General features: G+C 45.0%; 1 protein-coding gene across 4 annotated transcripts in view; it reads left to right on the top strand.

Annotated features, from left to right (window-relative positions):
• The window catches only part of SVOP (SV2 related protein), an 85,358-nt gene that overhangs the window by 29,611 nt on the left and 28,023 nt on the right, over positions 1-27,724 (top strand). For all 4 annotated transcript variants that reach the window (XR_010933275.1, XM_067700477.1, XM_067700475.1 and 1 more), the window contains exons 6-10: positions 5,954-6,078; positions 19,070-19,133; positions 22,486-22,611; positions 24,464-24,592; positions 27,366-27,439. Coding sequence is in view for 3 of the 4 variants with exons in the window: in XM_067700477.1 (XP_067556578.1) it covers positions 5,954-6,078; positions 19,070-19,133; positions 22,486-22,611; positions 24,464-24,592; positions 27,366-27,439 (518 nt within the window). In the remaining variant the exon portion in view is untranslated. The remainder of the gene's footprint in view (positions 1-5,953; positions 6,079-19,069; positions 19,134-22,485; positions 22,612-24,463; positions 24,593-27,365; positions 27,440-27,724) is intronic.

The following is a 27,724-nucleotide window of genomic DNA, read 5'->3' as shown; positions in this document are numbered from 1 at the left end:
TTCTTCAATTTCCATTATCCTTCCTATTTGCCAAGCTCACGGTGCCAATACATGGCAAGGCCAGTGTTAAAATGCAGGTGCATCTGGCTCCAGAGTTCACATCCATCACCTTGACCTTGGCTGCTGGGAGACATCACTGAACGATTCCCTGGAATTCAGTTGATTAGTTGAACATTCATCCACCCCAAATAGATGAAGCCTGGAGGGGGCTGCCTGCAGAGGGTTCCTCCAGATCTCCTGAGCAGCTTGCTAAATACCACACCCAACATAAAGCTGGCGTGACCGGAGAGAGAGCGAGAAAGCGCCGCCAGATTGAAGAGCCTCCTTCTCCCCAGCATGGAATTCTGGCCCAACCTCGTGGAGGATGGATCCGGCTCTAATTATAAAGCTTCCCCAGAACTCCTCCAGGACCAGCAGGCGAGCCAGACAGCTGGCGAGTCTTGGCAAGCTCGGAGAACCTCCTCTTAGCTCCCTGATCTTCCTTGGCTCAGCTGGGAGGTTTCTGTAAGGGCGTCTGCTGCGTGACTTTGCAGGAGGATCACATGTGGGGTTAGGACTCGGTGGAACGCTTTTTTTTTTTTTTTTTTTTTGCGGTACGCGGGCCTCTCACCGTTGTGGCCTCTTCCGTTGCAGAGCACAGGCTCCAGACGCACAGGCTCAGCGGCCATGGCTCACGGGCCCAGCTGCTCCGCGGCATGTAGGATCTTCCCGGACCGGGGCACGAACCCGTGTTCCCTGCATCGGCAGGCGGACTCTCAACCACTGCGCCACCAGGGAAGCCCCGAGAATGCTTTGATTCCTACAGAAGTTTATACAGCCTGGGGGCTTGTGGCAGCCGCAGAAAGGAAGGGCGACTGTGGGTGTGTGACCTTGCGCAGATGGAGATAAACGCATCCAGGTTCATAACGTAGCGCCCCCTGTCGAGCGAGGTAACCTTGAGACAGCTGCTTTACCTCTCTGAGCCTGTTTTCCCATCGGCAAAATAGGGTTGACAACAGTAGGAGCTCAAAGGATTGCTGGGAGGATTAAATAAGAAAATGTAGGGCTTCCCTGGTGGCGCAGTGGTTGAGAGTCCGCCTGCCGATGCAGGGGACGCGGGTTCATGCCCCGGTCCGGGAAGATCCCACATGCCACGGAGCGGCTGGGCCCGTGGGCCACGGCCGCTGAGCCTGTGCTTCCAGAGCCTGTGCTCCGCAGCGGGAGAGGCCACAATGGTGAGAGGCCCGCGTACCGAAAAAAAAAAAAGAAAATGTATATAATACACTTACAACAGTATTTACAGATGCATGGTTAGCCCGTGATTAATGGTAACTACTTTTGGTTGGGACTCGAAAAAAAAAGATTTAGAATGTGATCAGGTCATCCTCTAGTTCAAAGGCTACAGGACCACGTTATCTCTAAGGAGGAAAAGGAGGTGGCTGGCAGGCACTGGGCCTCTCTTTTCAATATTTTGAAGATCCTCGGGTTTCCTTGCCTGTGACTATTTTCCTTGTGCTTGAGAAAGATTGGAGAGTACCAGGGGACTTGAGCCAGACAGTCCTGCAGGAGACTGAGCAATGCTCATGGCGATGATATCAGCATGCTCCTTTGGGGTTGCAGGCCTGGCATCCAAGTGGCAGCAAGATGAAAGCCTTTCCAGTCTCCAGGTGGCAAACAGGTGGGCCATGAGCCAAATGTGGCCCCCAGATGTGTATGATTTATCCCATGCAATGCTTTATGGGATTTTGAATCAGTTGCCTCCGTTTCAAAAATCACATATTTTTGCATAAAAGTAAAAAGAGGCGTGGGTGTTTGGAAAGCTGCGTTATCCGGCAGCTTGGGATCCACACTCTGTGATGTTAGCTTTCGTCTGGAGCTGAGGCTGGCAAGGCAGGGCAAGTTCCCTTTCATTCACCCAGGCCCACCTGTCCTCGCTGCATTTACACCTGCATCATGTGTGTATGTTCTCTGCCAGGGGTAATGGGGAGCCGTCAAAGGTCCTGGAGGAGGGGAGTGGCTCATTCAAGTACAGCTTCGGGCATTGGACATCCCGGCTCCAGTTTTGACTCTGCTGATCCTGAACGAATCACTCAGCTCCGTCGGCCCTCAACGTGCTGATCATAAAGTGGTCATGAAAATAACGTCTTTCCACAGGCCACTGTGAGGATCCAGTGTAATGATGGGGCTGCGATTTAAGAAATGCAAATGGAAGTTCCATGAAGTCAGAGACTCTGGCTGTCATGTGGCCTGCCCTAGCCCAGGACAAAGCCAAGTGCTTAGCAAGCAGTAGGCTGTCAATGTGTGCAGAGTGAATGGATGAATGAATGAATAATGTATATTAGGACCTCAACTGCCAGGCACACAACAGGTGCTCAATACATGTATAGTGAACAAATGAGTGAATGAATGAATGATACATTTCAGTACCTCTAGTGCTGGGCACACAGCAGGTGTTCGATGCCTGTGTATTGAATAATATATATCAGTATCTCTAAGTGTCTGGTATACTGCAGTCACTCAATACATGCTGATTGTTGAATGAATAACTGAATCAGCAAATTAATGAATGTATAATATCTATCCATCTATCTCTAGAGCCTGGTATACAGAGGATGCTTAATAAATATGGAAGGAAGAAAGGAAGGGAGGGAGGGAGGAAGGGAGGGAGGGGTAACAATCTAAAAGGCAGAACAGATGTTAGGTAGAATGACAACTGTAGGTCATGAGAAGCCCAAAGGACATTTCTGCAGAGTCCCCAAGCAGTGCTTAGATGGGGCTTGTTGGCACTGCCGGTGCCTTTGCAATAGCTATAACAGTACTTCCAAACGGTTGCTGAGTCCTCATTTTCTGGGCAGCTGGAAAGCCCTGGCATAGGCGGGCAAATGCAGAGCCAGCTATACCCTGCTATGACCTGACAGGACAGATCAGCCTGCTTGTCTTTGCTGCCTGGTATCGGGGCACCCGGTGACCTCACTGGGATAGCACAGTTGCCGGGCAGCCCCGTGAGAGAGGCTTGGCTGCCATGTGCCAGTCTGGGTGCCCTCCTCTCTCCCCTCTCCTCTTCTCCTGCTGTTTTCCTTCTGTTCTTTTATTTTCTCTGCTGCTAATGATGTCTTGTTACTGATTCAAGACTCGTTGGGTTCCAAGAAAGAAAATCCCTATTAAGTTAGCTTAAGCCAAAAGAAAGGAACCAAGTATATGTGTGGCAGGTACCAATATCATAGCCCTGGGTTTAGGGGAACAGAAAGGTTGCTTTATTATTTATTAATTATTATTGTTATTCATGATTACAATAGATCCAGGTTTTCCTGGGCTTGAATAATTCCTGCTCCACCTGTTCTCTTATATACTTAATGTCTCTCTTTATATCAACCTTTTTTAAAATCCTCAAATGCATGTTTTTTGAAAAGGAAACTTGATAGAGAGTCTTAAATGGGAAATCAATAGCAACTGCACTAAATAGGAAGTATCTGCAAAAATAAATACAAAGAAAACAATGTTATAAAATTCTAGCTGGGGGACTTCCCTGGTGGCGCAGTGGTTAAGAATCTGCCTGCCAATGCAGGGGACACGGGTTCAAGCTCTGGTCCGGGAAGATCCCACATGGTGTGGAGCAACTAAGCCCCTGAGCCACAACTACTGAGCCTGCGCTCTAGAGCCCGCGAGCCACAACTACTGAGCCCTTGTACCACAACTATTGAAACCCACGCGCCTAGAGCCCGTGCTCCGCAATAAGAGAAGCCACCGCAATAAGAAGCCCACACGCCACAACGAAGAGTAGCCCCTGCTCGCGTCAACTAGAGAAAGCCCATGCGCAGCAACGAAGACCCAACACAGCCCCAAATAAATAAATAAATTAATTAATTGAAAAAAAATTCTAGCTGGTATGGTTGCCCCACTGCCCTCTCTGTTAAAGTGAGAGATTAGCAGATGTTTAAAAAGGTGTTAAAGACAGACCAGCTGGGTTAAGAATCCACCTGCCAACGCAGGGAACATGGGTTCAAGCTCTGGTCCGGGAAGATCCCACATGCCGTAGAACAGCTAAGCCCATGAGCCACAACTACTGAAGCCTGCGCGAATAGAGCCCTTGCTCCGCACAAGAGAAGCCACCGCAGTGAGAAGCCCGCGCACCACAGCGAAGAGTAGCCCCCGCTCGCCGCAACTGGAGAAAGCCGGCGGGCAGCAACGGAGACCCAATGTAGCCAAAAATAAATAAATAAATTTAGAAAAGAAAGGCAGACCAGCACCACATGGATACTTCCTCTTGGGCGTAATCAGACAAGTGAAGGTTCAAATGAAAAGGAGATCGCCTGCTTGCAAGGTGATGCAAAGTTATTTAAAACATCCTCTCTTCCACCTAAAATTGTTTTCTAAAAGACCTGAAATCGTCTGGTAGACCTCCACATTCCCGCTCTAGTCCCTTTTAATTCATTTTCATTTTAAAGCTAAAATTAGTATGTCTCACGCTTTCTCCCTGAAGCATGGGGGTATGGGCAGCTGGCAGAAGGGTGAGCTCAACCCCACAGATTTAGGAAGAGTGCTGCCGAGGGAGGTCTGCCCAGACCTCATGTGGCGGGTCTAAAATTCATGTTAAATTTGCATTCTACTCCATAGTACATTTGGTGTTGGTTGTGTTATAAAAACTCTATTTTCAATTACATTCACCCTTCATTTTTTCTCAGTCTCTAAGGGTAATTGACGCTCCAGGAATATGTACCAGGTTTGTCCTGCAGTACTGTGTTCCTAGGTGGTTTTCAACCCCATCAAATACAATGTCTTTTTGTTTTGGGCTGCACCACGCGACTTGCGGGATCTTAGTTCCCTGACCAGGGATCGAACGTGGGGCATGGCAGTGAAAGCACTGGGTCCTAACCACTGGACTGCCAGGGAATTCCCTACAGTGTCCCCTTTATTTAAAAAAATTATAAAATTTTTAATAGTGCCCCTAATAATCCAGAAATAATTTCAAAGATAAAATAACCTAGCTGCTTACACAGTTTTAAAAAAGAAGTCAGGGACTTCCCTGGTGGTCCAGTGGTTGGGACTTCATGCTTTCACTGCCAGAGGCCGGGGTTCAATCCTTGGCCAGAGAACTAAGATCCCGCAAGCCTCGCGGCGTGGCCAAAAAAATTAAATAAAAAAATAAAAATAATAAAAAAGAAGTCAGTTATAATGCTCTAACTATGATACAAGGGAGAAAATTTTTAAAGGAGGTAATTAATAAATTTACTTTCAATATGCAAATATTCACACACAACTCTGCCTAAATCCTAAAAGGAAGTAGTTACTATTTGCCCCAATTATAAATAAGTTTGGATTTAATGGAATCTTGTCAGTGCTTTTTCTTTATATCTGACGTTTTGAAATAAGATTCAGATCAATCTATTCATAGATACATATAGAAGCCCTGTAAATGCAGACAGATGCCGAAGTGTTCCCTCAGTCACTCAACTATCACACGCAGCGTTGCCATTGGCAACACGGTTTTCTGAAATGATGAACCATTTTGTAAAATTCTGGATAAAACAAAGTGTATCCTCCTTTGATTTACCTAGAAGTTGCATTCCTGAAAAATTACATGACCCACCTTCCAAAATCCTGTTTATATGTAAACTAGAGTGAAGATCTAGGCGCTGATAACCATAAACAGTTCTCGACTGCACGATGGTCGGGTGGGAAGTTTGATTCGAGCTGGTGCAGGACACAGGATAAGTCTTTATTAGGTCTCACGCGCTGTGAGACGTCTAACATCTCTGGGATGTATCTGTTAAATGCCAATCATTGGGACAACCAAGAATGACCCACAGTTTTCCCCCACACCCCTCAGGGTGGGTGCCACCCATGCAGAGAACCCCGGGCATCCCCTTGGCTGTGTGGCTCACCCTTTACCATGACCCTGTTGGTGACTTTGAACATGTGCAGGGGACATGTGACCTGGAGATGCTGAGAAGCCCTGTGTCTTCCTTCTCCGCAGGGGCTGAAGATCAGTGTGCTCTGGACCCTGTACTATGGCATCCTCAGTGCTTTCGCGCCCGTGTACAGCTGGATCCTGGTGCTCCGGGGCCTGGTGGGCTTCGGGATCGGAGGGGTCCCCCAGTCGTAAGTAAAGACCCAGCTCTGGCCACCCAGCCAGGCAGCCAGCCAACTATGTTCATGGCCTCAGAGGGATGCAAAGATGGTACATACACTAGGGCTTCTGGTATCCAGGGGCTCTGGATGGAGCCAGAGAATGGTGTCATTGTCAGTATTATAATGATTACCAACAGCAAAAGCAACACGGTAGCTGGAAGGTCGTAGATGTGAAATGATAATAAAGATAATAGAGCTAGCATTGATTGGACGTTTCTCTTTGACACAGCACAGCAGCCCCAGAAGATGTTGCGGGGGCGTATTGAATTAGTGCAGTCTCCACTTTACAGCTGAGAAAACTGAGTCTCAGCGGGTGAAATCATTTGCCCAAGTCACACAGGCTGCAGGTGGAACTAAGAACCTGAGTCTGTCCGCCTGTAACATCTGTGCCCTTAACTATACTGCGTGCTGCCTCTTACCCTCTTCTAACCTAACCAGGAGGCAGGGGATGGGGCTAATTATCTGTAAGTTATGTGTTATTTTGTTGTTGCTGTTGTTAAGATGCTGAGAGTAGTCAGACTTGTAGGAAGAGGTCACTGTCTCCTGGGAGACTGGGGAATCCTGAAGCAGAGGTTGGCAGGTGGTGGCAGGTGGACCGAATCTGACCTGATTACTGGGTCTCTAAATAAAGTTTTATTGGAACAGCCGCACCATACATTTATGTATTATCTATGCCTGTTTTCATGCTACAGCAACAGAGTTGAGTTGTCTCAGTAGAGACTGTATGGCCTGCAAACCTGACATATTTACTATTCAGCCCTTCATAGAAAAAGTGTGTTTAGGAATTCTCTGGCGGTCCAGTGGTTAGGACTCTGCGCTTTCACTGCCGAGGGCCTGGGTTCCATCCCTAGTTGGGGAACTAAGATCCTGAAAGCGGCAGTGTGGCCAAAAAAAAAAAAAAAAAAAAGTGTGTTGACCCCACTCTCAAGGATGATGATTAATAGCCAATATTTAGTGTTTATTAAGGAGCAGGTGCTGTTCTAAACAGTTTGCCCAGATTGTCTCATTTAATCCCCCAAATTTCCCTATGAGGTAGATTCCATTATTAACCCCATTTTACAGATAAAGAAACTGAGGCACAGAGAGGTAAAGTAACTTGCCCCAGGTGACACAGCTACAAGAGGCAGAGTTGGAATCTGAACCCACTCCCTCTAACTGCAGAGCCTGGGCTCTAACCATTGCATTTTACTGCCTTGCTATGAAGGATTAAAAGGATTTGGAAAGACCCAGAGGAGACTGGGGAAGATGTAGGATATCTCATAGGAAGGGAATTTCATGAAAAGAGGAAGCCATAGCTGAGTCTGAGGAAGGCTAATGGTCCAGTTCAGGTAGCTTAGGCTGAGATACATGAGAATTGAAAACTGAGATGGGACAGATAGACCGGGGCAAGCTTCTTAAAGGTCTTGAATCCCAGGCCAAAGGGATCGTCTATAGACAGTGGGGAGCCACTGAAAGTTCTTGAGCAGGAGAGGTACTTTAAAAGTATTAATCTGGCAGTGGTGGGTTGGACAGGTTGGAGATAAGGAACCCTACTGCAATAATTGAGGAAAATTTTGCACAAGGACCAGGTGGTTTCTTTCTAGTTTATTCATTCATTCAACCAATATTTCTTGAGCTTCTGCTATGACGTGGGCCAGTGCTACGTCCTGGGGGTACAGCAGTGAGCCAAACAGGCACGGTTACTGTTACAGGCTGGCGTCCTGGGAAACAGACTGAGATAGAGATTTGTGTGCAAGAGGGGGCCAGGATCAACACCTGTAAGGGAGTGAGAAAAACGGGCACAGGCAGAGGGAGAAGCTGAGTGGCAATGCGATTGTAACAGCTGATGGGGGCCTCAGCCAATCCTGTAGGGGTTCGGAAGCTGGGATGGCTTTTTAGGGTTGTTCCAAATTGAGGCCTGGGGGCTGGGCCTTTGTACCCACACATCAGCCACCTTGGATGTGGGCTGTCCGCAAGGAGGGAACATGACCTTGGGGAAGTCAGCTATTTTTGGCCAAGGCAATTCCTGCAAGGGCCTCAATTCTGAGCTCTTAGCAGGCAGTACTCCTGGTCATTCCAGAGGGACCGTATGCCTCAGCCCTGAAGGGGGAATCCAGGCGCTGCATCACAGCATCCACTACAGTCCATTCCCTGGACCCTTTGGATGTGCTCGCATCGTATGATAAGTTCACCCCGTCTGGGAACAGCTCCTCCAGGATTCTGGTTGGTGTTTTCCCTGAAAAGACTTATAAAAGGATGGCTAGTGAGACAACCTGCAGTCCCTGCTGTGGCTGCTGGCCTCATGACTACAACCGATGTGTATTATTCTCTGCCCTCTGCCACCTATTCTAGATTCTCCTCACCTTTGGCTAGTACCTCTGCTGATCTAGATGAGGCCCCTTGTTACCACGCCCTTCTCAGGTCATTGCTGCTGCCCGTCCATTTAACACCAAGACTGGGCAGGGGGATTACCAAGCGATGTCCTGTGTATCACCTAGGTACCCAAGTAGGTAACAGTAATCCTACCACCTCCTGATGCTTAGAATCAATTCCTGGGACAGAATGATGACTCTCTTTCATGGCTACTCATTTCTTGACACAAGGAACCCAAAGTCACTAGGTGATAGCTGTTGCTTAAAGTTATTGGATTCTTGCTGCGTACACTGGTGGAAGCATATTCTCTCTGGGAACCAGGACCTCCAGACCCACAGAGCCTAGAAGATGCCTAGAAGATGCAGAATGGAGGAAGCACAGACCCCCCCCCCCCAAGTGGGTCACTGGGAATGATGGCAATGAAGGCCACTTCTACTTCGACTCTTAGATTTCCAGAACCATGTCTTCTTTCTACACAGCACCATGTAATAATCATTGATTTAAGGGTATATTGTGTCCTAGAAGATAGTGCCTCATCCTCACAGGGTATCATCTCCAAGCTGACACCTCCACGGCACCTACAAAAGGCTGCTCCGTCACTCAGGCCAGCAGCTCCAGGGTGGCATGTTATGTGAAAGGACCAGTGGATTCCATGGTCATACACCCACTGCTGCATCTCCTTTGTTATACATCGGCTCCCTTGGTCCCATGCACTAGGGGATCCTGTGTCAATGGGTCAAATACTTGGAAAGCCCTCAGATAGTAATGCTGCCTGAGACGCTGTGGGCAGGAAAGGCAAACCAATACCCAGAATATGTGCCATTTCCGGTCAAGATGAATCACTGCTTCTTCCCAAATGGAAGATGTCCAATGTAAAAAACTCGCCACCAAGTGACATGGGATGGTTCCATCCTGAGGGCTCCGTGTTGGTCTCTGTTGCTGGCAGACTGGCTTTTTGGCAGCAGAAATGGCAAGATTGGCTCTGGTGGGTGAAGACTGGGGTGATGCACCACTGCAGCCCCTGCCCTCCGAGGGTCAACAGCTCAGTGATTGACTTCTTGAGCCTCTGGAGGGTCACGGTTTGGGGAGGCTGGGAGAGGTGATCTCAAAGGAGAACGCTAATACTGAAGCAGGGTGCTTGGATCATGGGCTCCAAAACCAGGCTCCCCTGGCCCTGTCACATAATAGCTGTGCATCCTTAGGCAAGTCATTAAGCCTTTCTACACCTCAGTTTTCTCATCTCTAAAATGGGGATAATAGCATACCTACCCCATGGGTCACTTAGAATGTTAAATGGCAACACATGTGAAGTGCCCAGGAGAGTGGCTAGCAGACACTCAAAAAATGTCAGCACGCAGCTCGTCTGCTGAAGGCTTTGGTAAGAGGCTGAGGCATCAGTGAGATGGACGACGGACTCGGTGTATAATTATGGAAACAACAAATGTAGAGGAAAGGAGATGTGAGAACATGGACTTAACACAGGGACAAATCCAGACTGTCTGCCACTTAGAGGCTCTCAGTTCAACTCCGTCCTTCCCTCCCTTTTTCATTATTGATCTTCCAGGGCTGTGCTCAGTAGGCATTTGACATGGACTCCTGGATCTGGGATGAGCTTAAAAACCACTGGAGCTTAAAGCAGAGGCCATGAAGCCAAGTCCATTAATCTGGGCTAGCAGGGGCTTGTGGCCAATGTGCTCCACTTCTGGCCTGACTCCACGAATTCCTCTAGTTATAGCCACTGTCCCATTCATTCATGAGCCATTCATTGACAAGGGGACCATTTTCCCCTCATGCTGGAAGGAATGAGATCACAGAGGTACACATTAAATTCCTCTCCCAGGGATGCTCGGGGAGATGGCAACAGAACAGCCTCCAAACAGCCCCCTGGATTTTCTTTCCATATGACGAAAGGGAAAGGAACCAGGGATTCAGAATGTCCACAGTGATTCTTTTTCAAGATGGTGCCATGAGAAACGCTCTTTTCTACGTCCTCTTCTTCCGCATTTTCTGGAAGTGACATAAAAGGTATAAGAAATAAATCTTGAAGAGTGCTGGAAAGCAAGAAAAAGGTGCTATCAGCAGAACAGAAATTTTGAGGAACCTCTGGAAGACTGTAAGCAGATGGGATTCCAACGGCAGAATAACTAGAGGAGAGAAAAAAAAAATCCCCTAAAACTGTGAAGGGAAGAGATCTTCAGGCAGAGAGTACAGGACACCAGGGAAAGAAAATTAAGGACACAGAGCAGCTGGAAGGGCCTTTACCCCCTTACCTGATGTCGTGAGGGTTCTGAGCTTGCCTACCTGCTCCCTTCCCCCACACCCCAAATGTCTTGCCTCCCCATTTAGCTGTTCATTTACTTAATGCTGCTGTAGCCCTTCTGTCTGTTTATTGAGCTATTACTGCATTCCAGGCACATGACCATTTTAAACCCACAAAACCTTAAGACGTAGATATGATTACCTTCATTTTACAGGTAAGAAAACTGAGGCTTTAAAGCAGTAACATGTGTAAGATCACACGGTTAGTAAAAGGAGGGCAAATAAAAACCACGAACAAAATTACAGAAGAGGGACTTCCCTGGTGGTCCAGTGGTTAAGACCCAGCACTTCCACTGCAGGGGGCACGGGTTTGATCCCTGGTTGGGGAACTAAGATCCCGCATGCCGGGTGGCGAGGCCCCCCCAAAAAAAATTACAGAAGAAATATTTAGCCACCCAAGAGACTCACTGGTTCCCCAGCACTTTCACGCCAGCTATTTACATAAAAATAATCATGTCTTAATTATGCAAAGCTCTTATCTAGTTATAAAAATGGCTCCCCTAAGTTCATTATTTGGAAACATTTAGTCGAAGATATTTTTTGTGTAATTAAATGTAACTCAGAGTTTCCATTCATTCAGAAGGACTTTACCCAGTTGTGCTATCTCACAAAACCAAGTGAATAAGATTTTGCTATATAATTGTTAAAAGCTCAACAATCACAAGTCCTTATAATGTACTCAAATTTTTAGTATAAATACAAATTATATTATTAAAATTTTTTAATTGAAAAATTGTTTTTCTTTCAGTTTTATGGAGATGGAATTGACATTCAGCACTGTATAAGTTTAAGGTGTACAGTGTAATGACATATATCTTGCAAAAGATTAACACAGTGAGTTTAGCTAACATCCACCAATTCATATAGAAATTATATTGTTAATAAGGAACCCATCCCTCTGCCCTAATTTTTGCCTTTCTAACTCCTCCTCTCCCTTTATTTCTTCTTTCTTTTCTCTCTTCCCTCAGAGTAGGTGTTCACATTGGTCCTTGGTGATAACAGTAACATTAGTAGTGATGGTGATAATAATGTCAGTGGAGTGCTTGCCAGGTGCAGGGCCCATGCTAAGCTCTCTCTTCACACTACCTCTTCTTGTCCATTGGACAACCCTACTATCCGCATTTTACAGCTGAGAAAACTAAGGCTCAGAGATCCTGAGGGATTTGCTTAAGGTCAGATGGTTTTTAAGTGGAATGTAGAGTTACCTTTTGCTTTGTAACAAACCACCGCAACACTTATGGCTTAAAATGGTAACAATTTATTTAATTCATGATACTGCAGTTTGGCCATTTGCTTGTTCTGGTCTCTGCAGGGCTTTTACTCTTGTGTCTTTTGTCTGCTGGTGAGTTGGATGGGGACTGGCTAGGCTACTATCGCCCCAGCTGACTCACCTCTGCTCCACAAGCCTCTCACCTGCCTTCCCCTTTGGTAACCATAAGTTTTTTTTCTATGTCTCTGAGTCTGTTTTTGTTTCGTATATAAGTTCATTTGCACCTTTTTCTTTGTTGGTTTTTTTTTTTGCGGTATGTGGGCCTCTCACTGTTGTGGCCTCTCCCGTTGCGGAGCACAGGCTCCGGACGCGCAGGCTCAGTGGCCATGGCTTACGGGCCCAGCCGCTCCGCGGCATGTGGGATCCTCCAGGATCGGGGCACGAACCCGTGTCCCCTGCGTCGGCAGGCGGACTCTCAACCACTGCGCCACCAGGGAAGCCCTGCACCTTTTTTTAAATGCCACATATAAGTGACATCATATGATATTTGTCTTTCTCTGTCTGACTCATTTCACTTAGTATGGTAATCTCTAGGTCCATCCATGCTGCTGTAGATGGCATTGTTTCATTCTTTTTTATGACTGAATAATATTCTATTGTATAAATATATCACATCTTCTTTATCCATTCCTCTGTCGGTGGACATTTAGGTTGCTTCCATGTCTTGGCTATTGTAAATAGTGCTGCAATGAACACTGGGGTGCATGTATCTTTTTGGATTATGGTTTTCTCTGGGTATATGCCCAGGAATGTGATTGAAGGATCATAGGGTACCTCTATTTTTAGTTTGTTAAGGAATCTCCATGCTGTTCTCCATAGTGGCTGTACCAATTTACATTCCCACAAGAAGGAAGAGACTTTAATCCAAGCAAAAGAGTTAAATGTAACTTTATCATTACAAACAGTACATTTTTGTTTTAGAAAATGCAAATAGGCACCGAAAAATAATAATCACCTCTAATTGCACATACTGCCTCACAAAAAATATACAAGACACAGGTTGGCACCAGGGCAGATGGTTTATTATTTCCAGTAGAGGGTGCTGTGTATTTCAGCAGAAACGCCACTTACCTTTGAGATGGAAGCCTGCCCTACCTGGCATCCTACGAGTGAGTGTTTTAGCCGCTCTTAAAGATGAATACCCCAGGTAGCTGCCCACCTGTTCTGCCTTGAGACCTGTCTCAGAAGTTGCTTCAGATTGGTGTCTAGAATAAGCTGGTTCACAAATCTGTCCTTGGCGCTGCTGTTTCCCCCAAAGACCAAGCAGAAATGCCAGACGGAGATCACAGGTCATTTCCTTCCCAGGCATGTGATCCAAATGGCAAACCTCTAACTGCCAGGTGCTGTAAATGCGGTTATTCGCAGTGGGGAGTTGTTTGTGCCCGTATCAGCTGCTGCTTGGCATTGCTAATTTCATCGCTTATTCTTCAGCTCTTCAATGTGATTGTAATAATCCCCATACTTTGGGTGAAGCTCACTTTGGGTGAAGCGACTCTTTCTCATCATGAACTGCTATAAATAATGGCCAAACGTGGGGCACAACAGTTACAGGAGAAGATGTTCCTTGTGGCATAGGTTGCAAAAACAAGAAGTTGAAAACGATCTAAGTATTAATTAATAGGTCACGGCTATTAAAAAATAATCTGGTAGCGCTACATAGATTACTATGGAAAGATTTCCAGACTGTCTTATCAGGAGCAGATCCTGACACAGAAATTCAAAAGCAAGGAGTTTCCTCTGGGAGACACTGCAACACATCCTCCAAATTGTCCCGTTCGAGGGACGAGGCAACTGTCATTTGTTAAGAGCTGCTCCTGGGAAGTTTGACTTCCTTGGCACTTCTGGTCTGCCACATGGGTTGGCAAAGCAAGCTTTAATGACCAGAGAAAGCACTCAGGGAAGAGGTGCGAGTGCTGGCAGTTGGAAGGTGGACTGGCATAGCCAGAGGTGGTGAGAATCGGGGCATTTGTATGGGTGGAGCACTGGCAGTATGCTGCATGTGTGAGCAGAAGAGAAGGAAGGGAGGGAGGGAGGGAGGGAGGAGGGTGAGGGGAGGGAGGGAGGAGGGAGGGAGGAGGGAGAGAGGGGGAGGGGAGGGGAGGGAGGGAGGGGGAGGGGAGGGAGAAAGGGAGGGAGGCAGGGGAGGGAGGGAAGGAGGGAGGGGGAGGGGAAGGAGGGAGGGAGGGAGGGAGGGGGAGGGGGAGGAGGGAGGGAGGGAGGGGAGGGAGAGAAGGAGGGAGGGGGGAGGGGGAGGGGAGGGAGGGGAAGGAGGGAGGGAGGGAGGGGAAGGAGGGAGAGGGGGAGGGAGGGGGAGGGGGGAGGGAGGGGGAGGGAAGGAGGGGGAGGGAGGGAGAGAGGGGAAGGGAAGGGAAAAAAAGATACTCTGTTGTTTAAATTTATTATTACTGTTATTATTATATAATTAATTCCAGCATATATTCCCCATACTGTACATTTCATACCTGTGACCCATTTATTTTGCAGCTCGAGTTTGTGCCTCTTCACGTCCTTCACCTAATTCTCTGCTCGCCTCCCTTCCCCACGGCCCCAGGAACCACCTGTCTGTTCTCTGTACTGTATCTGTGACTCTGTTTCTGTCTTGTTATGTTTGTTCATTTGTTTTGGTGTTTAGATTCCACATGTGAGTGGAATCATACAGCATTTGTCTTTCTCTGTCTGACTTATTTCTCTTAGCATAACACCCTCTAGGTTCATCCATGTTGTCACAAATGGCAAGATTTCATTCTTTTTTGTGGTTGATATTCTATTGTGTATATATATATATTGATATAAATGCCACATCTTCTTTATCCATTTATCTGTTGATGGACGCTTAGGTTGCTTCCACATCTTGGCTACTGTAAATAATGCTGCAATGAACATAGGGGTGTACATGTCTTTTCGAATTAGTGTTTTCATTTTCTTCAGATGAATACCCAGGAGTGGAATTGCTGGCATATGGTAGTTCTATTTTTAATTTTTTGAGGCACCTCCATACTGTTTTCCGTAGTGGCTGTACCAATTTACATTCCTACCAACGGTGCACGAGGGTTCTCTTTTCCTTCACCCTTGCCAACGCTTATTCCTTGTCTTTTTGATGATGGCCATTCCGACAGGTGTGAGGTGATAGCTCACTGTGGTTTTGATTTGCATTTCCCTGATGATTTGTGATGCTGAACATCTTTTCATGTACCTGTTGCCATCTGTTATGTCTTCTTTGGAAAACTGTCTATTCAGTTTTAAATTTATATATTCATTTACATAGAAAAGGGGCTGGAAGGTTGCAAAGCAAACTGCTATTAGTCATGGCTTTGGGGAAGGGGAATGGAAGCAGGGGTAAGGAGGAAGAGGAAAATTCATCATACACTCTGTCTTCTTGCATATTGCTAAGTTATTTACGATGAGAATGCTTTCATGTACTAATTCTGTGCCTAAAAAAGAAAAAAAGGCTGCATGTTGTAAGTTCATTATAAAAACAAATCCTTGACATCCAAGGACAGGATTAGCTTTGCCCTTAGAATATGCTACTGCACATTTTTTTCATGGTTAGTAATTTGATTTTAATTTGGTGGGGAAAATGTAAACATGCTTCCTATTTTATTATCAGTATTGATGTTTTTAAAATAATATAAGCACACCATTTGGAGAACAGAATAAAATTTCCGAGTCATTCATGGTAATCACTGTAATCTTTTACAACCACTGCAATTGGTCTCCATTCTCAGAGCTGAGTGAATGAAATTCCTCATGGTTTTTGTTGGAGAGGCACTTGCAGGACTATACATTGGAACAACTTTTTAGGAAGCACTTTGATGATATATATCAAAAGCCTTAAAATGTGTACCCTTTGACTCACATTCTTTTACAGGAATATACCCTAAGGAAACCACATGCAAACAAAGATTTAAGACGAAGGATGCTTATTGAAGTATTGTTTATAATTGTGAAACCACCTAAATAGGGAAGCGAGTGATGGGCTGCGTAATATAGACAGACCTAGGTTAAAATTTTGGCTCTTCTACTGACCAACTTACTAGCTACGTGATCCTGGTCAAATAACTTATCTGACACAGATATAAAGATGAAAATAGGGATTAAAGATAGACACACACAATGGGAATTATAATTACCTACCCCATTGACTTGCAGCATTTATTGAGTGAGATAATTCATGTAAAATATCTAGAAGAATGTTTGGGCACATAGTAGATCCTCAATAAAAGGTAGCTATTATTAAGGAAAATATGGTTCATGAATATGATAGAATATATGTGTGTAAGAGGATTTAAAATGTCATGGAAATACTATTTATAAAGTCAATAAAAATAGGGTTCAAAATTCTTGAATATGATCTCAGATAGGGGTTCAAACAGAGAGAAAGAGAGAGATGAAGAAAAGAGAGAGAGAAAGAGAGAGACAGAACACCAAAACAGAGAGAGAGGATTTACTAAAACGCACTGGGAAGTAAGACTAAATGACATTGACTTTTTCTCCCTGCTTTTCTCTACATAGAGTATAGCTGAACTACTAAAGCCCTAGCTATCCCTCTGAGGCTCCTGAGAATTCTTCCTTCTCTGGACAGAGGCATCTTTTATCATAACCCTAAGAAAGACTTTTACCAGTGATAGAACTATTTCTAGATCTTAATGGTATTGCTGAGGCCAACATTTAAAAAGATAGATGCTTTGCAGGGAAAGGTGTCATGGGTTGGGTTTCATAGAAGTAGACAGACTGAGGCAGAGATTTTTGTACAGGTAATTTATTCAGGGAATGCTCTCAGGAGGATCCTGTAAAAGAGTGAAAGAGGCAAGAAAGGTGAAGGGAAGAAATTAAGCAAGGATGTGGTTTCAGGTGACATCTAGACTCAGCTTGATCCCATAGGGAGCTGGAGTATTCATTGTCTCATAGGGTCTGTCCCATCTTGAGGCAGGGAATGAGCCTTTTGTACCCAACACTAGTCTTCAGCCTGCCCTGGAGAGAAAGGGCATAACTCCCAGATATCTCTGTGGTGAGGCCACTCCAATTACTCAAAAGCAATCCTAAGAGAGGGTTGCAGGTATGAGCTGTTAGAAGCAGCATCAGATAGATGGGCCCCATGATCTAGTAAAGGGATCCCAGGAGATCGAGATACACCACCTGCCTCAAAAGGGTTAATGGAAATAAGCCTCCCTCTACCCCTCCTCCCTTATGAGGAGCCAGGAGAGTAAGTAAGACGAGGTCATCTAGTAGCTCGGTTGTCTGGCTTAGGTGGGAGATGAGGGGAAAGAGAAGGGCTTATCTTCCTAGCACAATGGAAGGGAGCATGGGGAGTAGTTTAGAAGTTTCCTTTTCTTCCCAGCATGCCCATTAGCTGAGCAAGTGAAAGGGAGGGGAGGAGGATGTGGAGGTAGATGGAGGAGGCAGCCAATATGGTTGCGACATTGGTTACATTGAGTAAACAAGTGAATTGATGGAGTAGATGGGAAATATTTTGAGGATAATGAGACACGGAATTCTCAATGTTGGAAAAGAAAATTGCATGGAAGAAGAAGAAGAAATTGGAAATTTAAAGGTTAGAAAGAATCCTAAAGTGTTGGACTGGTACTGAAAATATCAGTATGAACTCATTGTTTTTAAAAATACATATACACAGGTATTGAAATAGATATAGATGTATGGTGTGCATGTGGGAAGAGAGAGAGAGCGAGAAATAGAGACGCCCAGAGAAAGGATGGATGAATAGATGATAGATAGATAGATGGATGGATGATAGATCTCTTAGCTGTGTCCACTGGGAGGGCCTAGAAGCAATGGGAACCCCCATAGCAATGAGCACACTGAACACTCAGATCTTGGTTTCTAAATACCATCTTCTGCCAAAAGGAACCAGGACTTCTTAGAAAAATGTCTGACCCCATGGTTGGGGCAAAGAAAGTACTAGATGAGCCTGGACATCTTTTTGTACAAGAAAGTAAGAAAGAGCTCAAGGAATGATGGAGACATGTCAAAAAGACATAGGAATCATCTTGAAAGGGCTTCCGCTGACCAGATCTGGGACAGTCTGAGCATCAAAATAATAAAGACAGTAATGGATTACAACCCATTGAATAAAACAGGAATCTGCAAGTCCATACTGATGAAATGAATGGATAGGTGGGTAGGTAGATAGATACATGGATGGATAGATAAATGAGACAGGAGAAAAGAAAGCTTACATTCCTTACAGTAGAATGTCAACCAGTAAATGTTGAAGGAGTTATGGAAATAATAAATACAGTTTGTCATCATAGTGGTGGTTGATTCAGGCAGAAATAGTCAAAAGATGGAATGCTAAAGCTGGTGAGTAGAGGTTCTGTGGGGAGCAGGATATTGACATAATCTCTGAATGTTCCCCCATAAAGTACTTCTTAATCACAAATGGAAAATTGATAACTTTAGGATGGAAATATCTATCAGAAAACTTGACCTGGTGATGAAAGTTAATATCACCAATGATGGGACTGCTTGATGTCATGTCCCCAGTGTGAGGCACTGGGAAGAGTTGAGCATCATTTCTGTGAGGTTCTTGCCAAGAAGACATGGGCTGAGTCTAGTCACAGGGAGACATCAGATGGACCCGGGATGAGGGGCATCCTGCCGTATGAAAGGCCCCTACTCCAAGACTATTCAGGACTTGAGTGATAGGGAAAATCTAAGGAACGGTTCTAGATTGAAGTTGCCCATCATCCCACCACTCTTTTTTCACCTACATTTACTGGGTTTTGGGGAATGCTCAGTGATAGTAGGTATTAAATTTGAGAATCATATGGGGTGGCGGGGGGAAGTTGGTTAAAAATGCTGATGCCAGGACCCCACCCCTGAGAGTCTGTTTATGAAGGTCTGGTATGGACCCTGAATATTTAGCCATCATCCCCAGAAATCCTGATGTAAGTGGTCCACAGACCACCCTTGGAGGAAAGTTGGCCGAGAAATTCAGAAGACCATAGCAATCTTCCCACTCAGTCCCGACCTTAACGCCCTTTGTGTCTTTTGCATTCCCAGGGTGACGCTGTATGCTGAGTTCCTTCCCATGAAAGCCAGAGCTAAGTGTATTTTGCTGATTGAGGTAAGGAGGATGGTCTGGGATTCTGGATATTCCTCAGTCTCTGAGCAGGAGATTCCCAGGTTTCTTGAGCCATAGGACAAGGAAAGGGAGTTTAAGAAAAATATAACAGATCCATTATGCAAGAATTTAAATGGATCATGTATGTTGATTTCAACATGGTTGTTTTGCAATATGGATAAATTCTTCCATTGACAAGAAATTCAATCTACCACCCCTGAAAAAAAATGGTAGCAGGCAGGTAGTATGTCCTTCCTGAACTGGAAATGACTTTTATCTGAAAGTTGGTGCTGAACATTGTAGCTTGAGTGGACCAAACTCCTGCCCGCCTCACCAGATTGACTCGTGTCTTGTGTGAGATCGCTATTCATGGCCACGTCTGTGGCCAGTAGGCTGCCTTAAAACTCTCTTGGACCATCCAGTCCCTCTCAAGCCCTCCCTCTGCCAGGGTCCTGTGACCCATTTTCCAACCATGATCTGGAAGATCTCAGGGCAAATACATAGCTGCCCAACAGCCCTCCTCCATGCAGCGGCAGTATTATTTGTCCCTGGTGGACACTTAGGTCCACAGGCACGACTATCCCTAATCACCATGATTACATGACAGTATTGATCACACTGACCCACAGCCCAACTTAACCATCCTGACTGTGTCTACCCCTGACCAATCAGGGTGGTAGTCAGCTGGTCCACACTGGTATGGATGAACCAGTTTAATATTGAAGTGCATCTGCCAGATGATCCTGAACCCTGACTGGCCCTCATTGCCTGACACGCTGTCCTTTCTAAGGACTCCCTAGAGCTCCCCATGATGCAGCAACTAAAGTCTGGTGAGGGTTGGGGGAGGTGTGTGACCAGGGTTCATTCTGATTGGCCAATACTGTATGGTGTACACTCTGATTGGTCAGTTTATAAATTGTTAGCCATTTTGACTGTCCCTCTGGTTGTCAGCAGTTGAAATGGACTGTGGTTACTTTAAGCGAAAGGGGATTTAGGAAGGCTCTTGGGGGCTCCCAGATGGAGAAGATGAAGGACGATGTTTTGGAATGGACAATGGTTGTAGACTCAAAGTTGCAGCAGGAAACAACATACTCACATTAGGATAATTTGAAGAGGGTTTCTTTTCTTTTTTTTTTTAATTTAATTTAATTTTTTATACAGCAGGTTCTCATTAGTTATCTATTTTATACATATTAGTGTATATATGTCAATCCCAATCTCCCAATTCATCCCCCCACCACCACCTCCGATTTCCCCCCTTGGTGTCCGTACGTTTGTTCTCTATATCTGTGTCTCTATTTCTGCCCTGCAAACCGGTTCATCTGTAGCATTTTTCTACATTTCACATGTATGCGTTAATATATGATATTTGTTTTTCTCTTTCTGACTTACTTCGCTCTGTATGACAGTCTCTAGGTCCATCCACGTCTCTACAAATGACCCAACTTTATTCCTTTTTATGGCTGAGTAATATTCCATTGTATATATGTGACACATCTTCTTTATCCATTCGTCTGTCGATGGGCATTTTGGTTGCTTCCATGACCTGGCTATTGTAAATAGTGCTGCAATGAACATTGGGGTGCATGTGTCTTTTTGAATTATGGTTTTCTCTGGGTATATGCCCAGTAGTGGGATTGCTGGGTCACATGGTAATTCTATGTTTAGTTTTTTAAGGAACCTCCATACTGTTCTCCATAGTGGCTGTATCAATTTACATTCCCACCAACAGTCAAGAGGGTTGCCTTTTCTCCACACCCTCTCCAGCATCTGTTGTTTGTACATTTTCTGATGATGCCCATTCTAACCAGTGTGAGGTGATACCTCATTGTAGTTTGGATTTGCATTTCTCTAATAATTAGTGATGTTGAGCAGCTTTTCATGTGCCTCTTGGCCATCTGTATATCTTCTTTGGAGAAATGTCTATTTAGGTCTTCTGCCCATTTTCTGATTGGGTTGTCTGTTTTTTTAATATTGAGCTGCATGAGCTGTTTATATATTTTGGAGATTAATCCTTTGTCTGTTGATTTGTTTGCAAATATTTTCTCCCGTTCTGAGGGTTGTCTTTTCGTCTTGTTTATAGTTTCCTTTGCGGTTTATAGTTTGCTTTTGCTTAAAAGCAAAAGCTTTTAAGTTTCATGAGGTCCCATTTGTTTATTTTTGTTTTTATTTCCGTTATTCTAGGAGGTGGGTCAAAAAAGATATTTCTGTGATTTATGTCAAAGAGTGTTCTTCCTATGTTTTCCTCTAAGAGTTTTATAGTGTCCAATCTTACATTTAGGTGTTTAATCCATTTTGAGTTTATTTGTGTGTATGGTGTTAGGGGGTGTTCTAATTTCATTCTTTTACATGTAGCTGTCCAGTTTTCCCAGCACCACTTACTGAAGAGACTGTCTTTTCTCCATTGTATATCCTTGCCTCCTTTGTCAGAGATCAGTTAACCATAGGTGCGTGGCTTTATCTCAGGTTTTTCTATACTGTTCCGTTGATCTGTATTTCTGTTTTTGTGCCAGTACCATATTGTCTTGATGACTGTAGCTTTGTAGTATAGTCTGAAGTCAGGGAGTCTGATTCCTCCAGCTCCATTTTTTTCCCTCAAGATTGCTTTGGCTGAAGAGGGTTTCATAAAGGGACTATTTATAAGGTCCCTGAAGGGGCAAAGGGAGAGAGTAATTAGCAGCCCAGAGAGAGACAGAGAGAGAGAGAGAGAGAGAGAGTTGTATGGCAAAGGCTCTTGGAAAGGAGCTGTGACCTTCAACTAAGGGATGCAGCCAGCGCATGACCACCCTGCAGAGAAGGAGCCAGAGGAATAAGCACCCGAATCCCTCTTTCCTCCCCATCTTCTGTGTGGCTGCACCCAATGTGAAGCCAGAGGACAGGGGGACTGTGGATGCAGTCCATACAAAGAGCAAGGTGGAAAAGGATGGAATGTGATTCAGAGAAACAGACAGAAGATATTCAGCCCCACAGGGGAGAGACAATTCTGATAAAGGATACCGGGGCACTGTTGGGCAAGGGAGATGGATGTGAGTAGACAAAAACCAATGTGTCCACTACTCTACTGGCCTCACACAATATTGATCATATTGATCTCCTTAACCAGAGCTGCCACATCGCACACTCCAGTGGGCACCATGCAAATATCATACATTGTGGATGGTACCCTCAGGAGATAGACAACGTGGAGGCCCTGGCCCAACCACATGAACCACAGGAGAAGTGATGGCCATTCTGACTTTCCTGACCCCCAAGGACCCCCTTACCAACATGGATAACGTTGTCTACAATGATCCTGAAATTGCTCACTGTGTTGACCAATGCTGCCCCATTACTGACCCCCATTCTCCCATGCCAGGTGTTCTGGGCCATCGGGACAGTGTTCGAGGTTGTCCTGGCTGTGTTTGTGATGCCCAGCCTGGGCTGGCGTTGGCTGCTCATCCTCTCGGCTGTCCCACTCCTCCTCTTTGCTGTTCTGTGTTTTGTAGGTATCCTTTAAGACATCTCAGCCTTTGTTACTTGGTCTCCTGCCGTTCATTATATTTTGGTGGGGAGGGTGTGGAGGAGGGTACCAAAGCCACTTTTAAGATTATTTCTTTGAATCAGGAAATGAGACAAAGGTACAGGGCCTGGGGTGGGCCCAGTATGGGGTGTTGGGTTTCCTCCAGGCAGACACTGCTGGGATATTCTTGAGGGAGATATCAAGGGGATGGGGGATACCTTGCTCCCTCTCCCTGCACTACAAGAGCTACACTTAAGGTGAGTGTATTTGGAATAGTTGCGATTCTTAAGTTGCAAGTGACAAAACCCAGTTCAAACTGGCTTGAGTGAAAGAGACATATGAGAGAATATCTGGCTTCAGGCATGGCTGGGTCCAAGGGCTCACATGATCCCGCCGTCTCATCTCTGCATAAACTACCCCCCACACACAGCGAGATCAGACCACACGTTTATCATTTCATGTGAAGACCACATCCATGAAATGCTTTACAGCCAGTGGGCCCCAAAATAAGCCTGTAGGGAGGTAGGTCTCATCTATGATAAATAACATAATAATTACAGGTAATGACAATAGGTATTAATAATTATTAGCGTAACAGTGTAGCAGGCCCTGTGCCAGGCTCTTTATATGCGTTATCGTATTTAGTCCTCCCAATAACCACAGGAGGTAGGACTATGATGAACCCCTATATTAGTTAGGATGATACCAGCTGCTGTAACAAATAAAGCCGACACATTCAGTAACTTAACACAATAGGAGTTTATTTCTCATTCATAGAACAGTCCAGAATGGGTGCTTCCATTTGACAGGTGTGATTCTGGGCCCAGGGTTCCTTCCAGCTTGTAGCTCTGCCACTGTCTAGGGCTTTGGAATCTTTTACATGTAGACTGAAGAAGGGCAGGTAGAGATGTATACTTAAATAACTTGGCCGGGAATATTCTGCTCTCGTGCCATTGGTGAAAGCATGTCACATGGCCATGCCTAGATGCAAGAGGTGCTGGGAAATGTAGTTACTGGCTGGGCAACCATATCCAAGGACAACTCTATGCTATGGAAAGGGAAGCATGAATTTTACTGGATGCTAGCAATCTCTGCTATATTCTCATTTTACTGATGAGGAAACTGAGGCCCAGAAAGGTTGATTGACTTGTCAAAAGACACACAGCAAATAAACAACAGAACTCATATGAACCAAATCTTCTGACTCCAAGTCTCACACTCTCTCATTTCACAGATTGCTGTTGCTTTGTTTTATGGAGAGATCTCTGTCTAGTCACTTGGGGTTGGGACTCTAGTAGGCCTAAAGGTCTTTGTGATTTCTTTCTGTCTCTTAGACTGAGTTTGCAAGACGATGCTAAACACAGGTGAGGTGTAGTTTCTTGAGAGATAGGGATAATGATGATGATGGTGAGAGTGGTGGACTGTTTTTCTTTTTTGGTGGCAGTCTTAATTTAGTTCAGCTGTCACCTGCAACTCAGCAGCACCAAATTACAGTAATAGCAACGGCAACAGGAACAGATATATTAACCCATTCCAGGCACTGTGCTAAGCACTTTGTTTGGATTATCCCATTTAAGCCTCTCAACAACCCTAAGAGGGAGGATCTATTATTATCCCCATTTTATGGATGAGGAAATGGAGGCACAGAGAGGTCAAGTTATTGCTCAAGGTCACAGAGCCATTATAATCAATGGCAGTGCCAGGATTTGAAGCCAGGCTTCTGGCCCCAGAGCCTCCGGCCTTAAGGACTCCACACACACATGAGAGTGTATGGCTGTGACCGAGCATTCTGTTCTGCCCTAACTGGCCACGTCTCGGTCTCCTGTCCTCATAGTGGCTGCCAGAGAGCGCAAGGTATGATGTGCTGTCCGGAAACCAGGAAAAGGCCATCGCCACCTTAAAGAGGATAGCCACAGAAAACGGAGCCCCCATGCCTCTGGGGAAACTCATCATCTCCAGACAGGTCAGTGCCTGGCGGACTGACTGTGCATGTTGCTGCACGTGCTGGGAGCATGTATGTGTGAGTGGGTGAGGGGTGCAGTGGGCAGGATCTGCAAAGGAAATTTGGCAACTTCAGTCTGTGTACTTTCACTGCCAAGTCCTAAAAGTACCACCTGGGAAGTGATTAGATAAATGTAATAGAATGTCCCATAATGGGTCCCGTAACTACTGCTTCAGTTTCATCTTTCAGCACCCATGAAGTCTGATTAGCAAATGTGATTGATTGGCAAAGGCTTGACAGTAAAATCACATTAGAAAGTGCCACGATAGACTTAGATCCAAGACACCAAACCGCCCCTGTGTAGACATCCTTAATGGATGGTGCATCACTCCACAGGCAACACCATCAGGGAATCCACCACACTACAAATTGATGAGCACTTACTGCAGGTGCAAGTGGGGAGAAGGGAGCCAGATTAAGGGCTGCAGTCCCTGCCCTCAAGAATCAAGCATGTGGCTTAGAGAAACATCAAATACCCTTAAGCAAACAACAGACCCTACAAGGAAATTATTATTATTATTTATACATTTATTTATTTATTTTTGGCTGCATTGGGTCTTTGTTGCTGCAGCGGGCTTTCTCTAGTTGTGGTGAGCGGAGGCTACTCTTCGTTGTGATGCGCGGGCTTCTCATTGCGGTGGCTTCTCTTGCTGCGGAGCACAGGCTCTAGGCCTGCAGGCTTCCGTAGTTGTGGCACACGGGCTCAGTAGCTGTGGCGCACAGGCTTAGTTGCTCCGCGGCATGTGGGATCTTCCCAGACCAGGGCTTGAACCCATGTCTCCTGCATTGGCAGGAGGATTCTTAACCACTGCGCCACTGGGGAAGCCCTATTTTTTTAAATAATATCATTTTTCTGACTGTTTCTATATTAGGCAAAAAGAACTGAATGGAATTTCACCAGATTGAGAGGAAGTGCTAGGCAGGGTCTGACAACATAGAAACCAGGAGACATACCCCAAATTTGCTTTGGGAAGCACAGGGTTGGGGTAGGGGGCATCCCAGAGAGTCTGGGGTGCAGGAGGCTCATTTAGTTGCGTTTGGGGAGGGACTGCATTCTCCCCCGTCCCTCCTGTGGGAAGATGCTCTGGGTGGAGAAAGCATACAATGATTTCAAATGTGTTTTGCAAAGTGACAGCGGCAAGGCTGGATGCTCCAGTTGTGGGCTTCTCTTTGGAAAGGAGCTGCTGCCACAGGGGCCTCTCTGTGTTCCAGGGTGCCCGGCAGTGGGGCCTGTTTTTGTTTTTTTTTTTTTTTTTTTATGGAGGTCACTGGGGCAGGTGCGTAGCTGATGCAGCCAGGAGCAGCCAGGCCCAGAGAGAGAGTTCTCTCAGGTCCAGGAAGGCTCCAAGAAGGTGGTGAATCCCCCATCACCAAAAAGAGAAGAGAAGGATTTTCCAGAAAGCAGACCAATTCTCCAAAAGCCAATTTTTCTTGCCAATGTATCAGTTTACCAAAAACGTGTTTTAAGGGTTATTCTTTTTGAATATATTTAGTAAATAGGGAGAGATTTTTCCTATGAATATACTAATACATATATTAACACATAGGAATGTATTTTTCCTGTGTTTATATTAATACATATAATATATTCCTCAATAACTATATTAATGAATTCATTCTTACGTATATTAATGAATGAATCTATTCTAAAATATAGTCAATAAATACAAACATGCTCAAATATATTCAATAAGCATATTAATGAGTATCGTCTTTTTATTCAAGAATATATTACAAAATATTTTTATTCACAAAGACAATATTCATGGGTAGATTAAACCACCTATAACCCATAATCTTTTTTAAAAAAGCTTTTAGCATGTTTAAATAAGCGAGCACTTCTCAAACTGCTAAGAATAATATGTTCATTAAATAAATCTAAGAAGATAATCTATAGAATATAGATTCTATGAATATATTTTTTAAATTATTTTTCTTGTTGATGCTTTTAAAAATTTTTTTATTGGAGTATAATGGATTTACAACGTTGTGTTAGTTTCAGGTGTACAGCAAACTGACTCAGTTATACATATACATATATCCACTAGTTTTTAGATTCTTTTCCCATATAGGCCATTACAGAGTATTGAGTAGAGTTCCCTGTGCTATATAGTAGGTCCTTATTAGTTATCTGTTTTATATATAGTAGTGTGTATATGTCAATCCCAATCTCCCGATTTATCCCTCCCCCCTCCCAGAATATATGTTTTAAAATAGAACATCGTAAAGCAAAGATTTGATAAATTAGTAAATTATATAAAATTGGCAAGCGAGTCATTTAGCTAATTGGTCTTTTGGCAAGTTGGCTCTTGGTGAATTGATTTTCAGCACATTAATTTCTGTTACCTTGACCTAGAGCGGGCTTTGGGTGGGGAGGGTGTGAAATGGCGGGAGGCATCTTGGACTGGGTGTTTGCTCCCTGGTCCATGGGATTGCCCAAGAGGCCTCAGAGGGGCCGAGCCTGAGGGGCCTGCTTCCCAGCTCCAGGATTCCAGGTTGGGGTGGGGTGTGGACTGTCTCCACCTCTGGACATCAATGAGTCCTGGCTGAAGGCCTCCCTGGGCTGGGGGGCGCTGAGTGCCGTGGATCTGAGTCCCGGGTTCTCAGAACCTGAGTGTCCTGCCCACCAGAAACCTCCCTCCCAGCCTCGGGTGTCCGCTGGTCTCAGGCTACCAACCTGTGCCCGCACATCCACAGGGGAGGAGAGCAAATGGTATTCTTTGTCTTGAAACAGGAAGACCGAGGCAAAATGAGGGACCTCTTCACACCCCATTTTAGATGGACAACCTTGCTGCTGTGGTTTATATGGTAAGAGCTGTTTGTTGATTCTTGGGTCCCCCTCCTCTGCGCCCTGTTTTGGGTTTTCACTTGGAGGACAGAGAACTCTTCCATCTTGAGCAGCATTTGCAAAACTGAGCATCACTTTCCTCACTTCTGTGTTATCCTGTTATTATTATTTTCTTAGCCTTTTTTAAATTATTTTCTATACTATTATTTTCTTAGCCTTTTTAAAAATTTGACTCACTTTTTCTCAGATAAATGTCTTTTAAAGGGAAACTCTGTATACCTGCTTTAAGGAAAAATTTTAATTGC

Source organism: Pseudorca crassidens, chromosome 12, assembly GCF_039906515.1.
Source record: "Pseudorca crassidens isolate mPseCra1 chromosome 12, mPseCra1.hap1, whole genome shotgun sequence".
Classification (NCBI taxonomy): domain Eukaryota; kingdom Metazoa; phylum Chordata; class Mammalia; order Artiodactyla; family Delphinidae; genus Pseudorca; species Pseudorca crassidens.
This window is presented reverse-complemented; position numbering and strand designations above follow the sequence as displayed.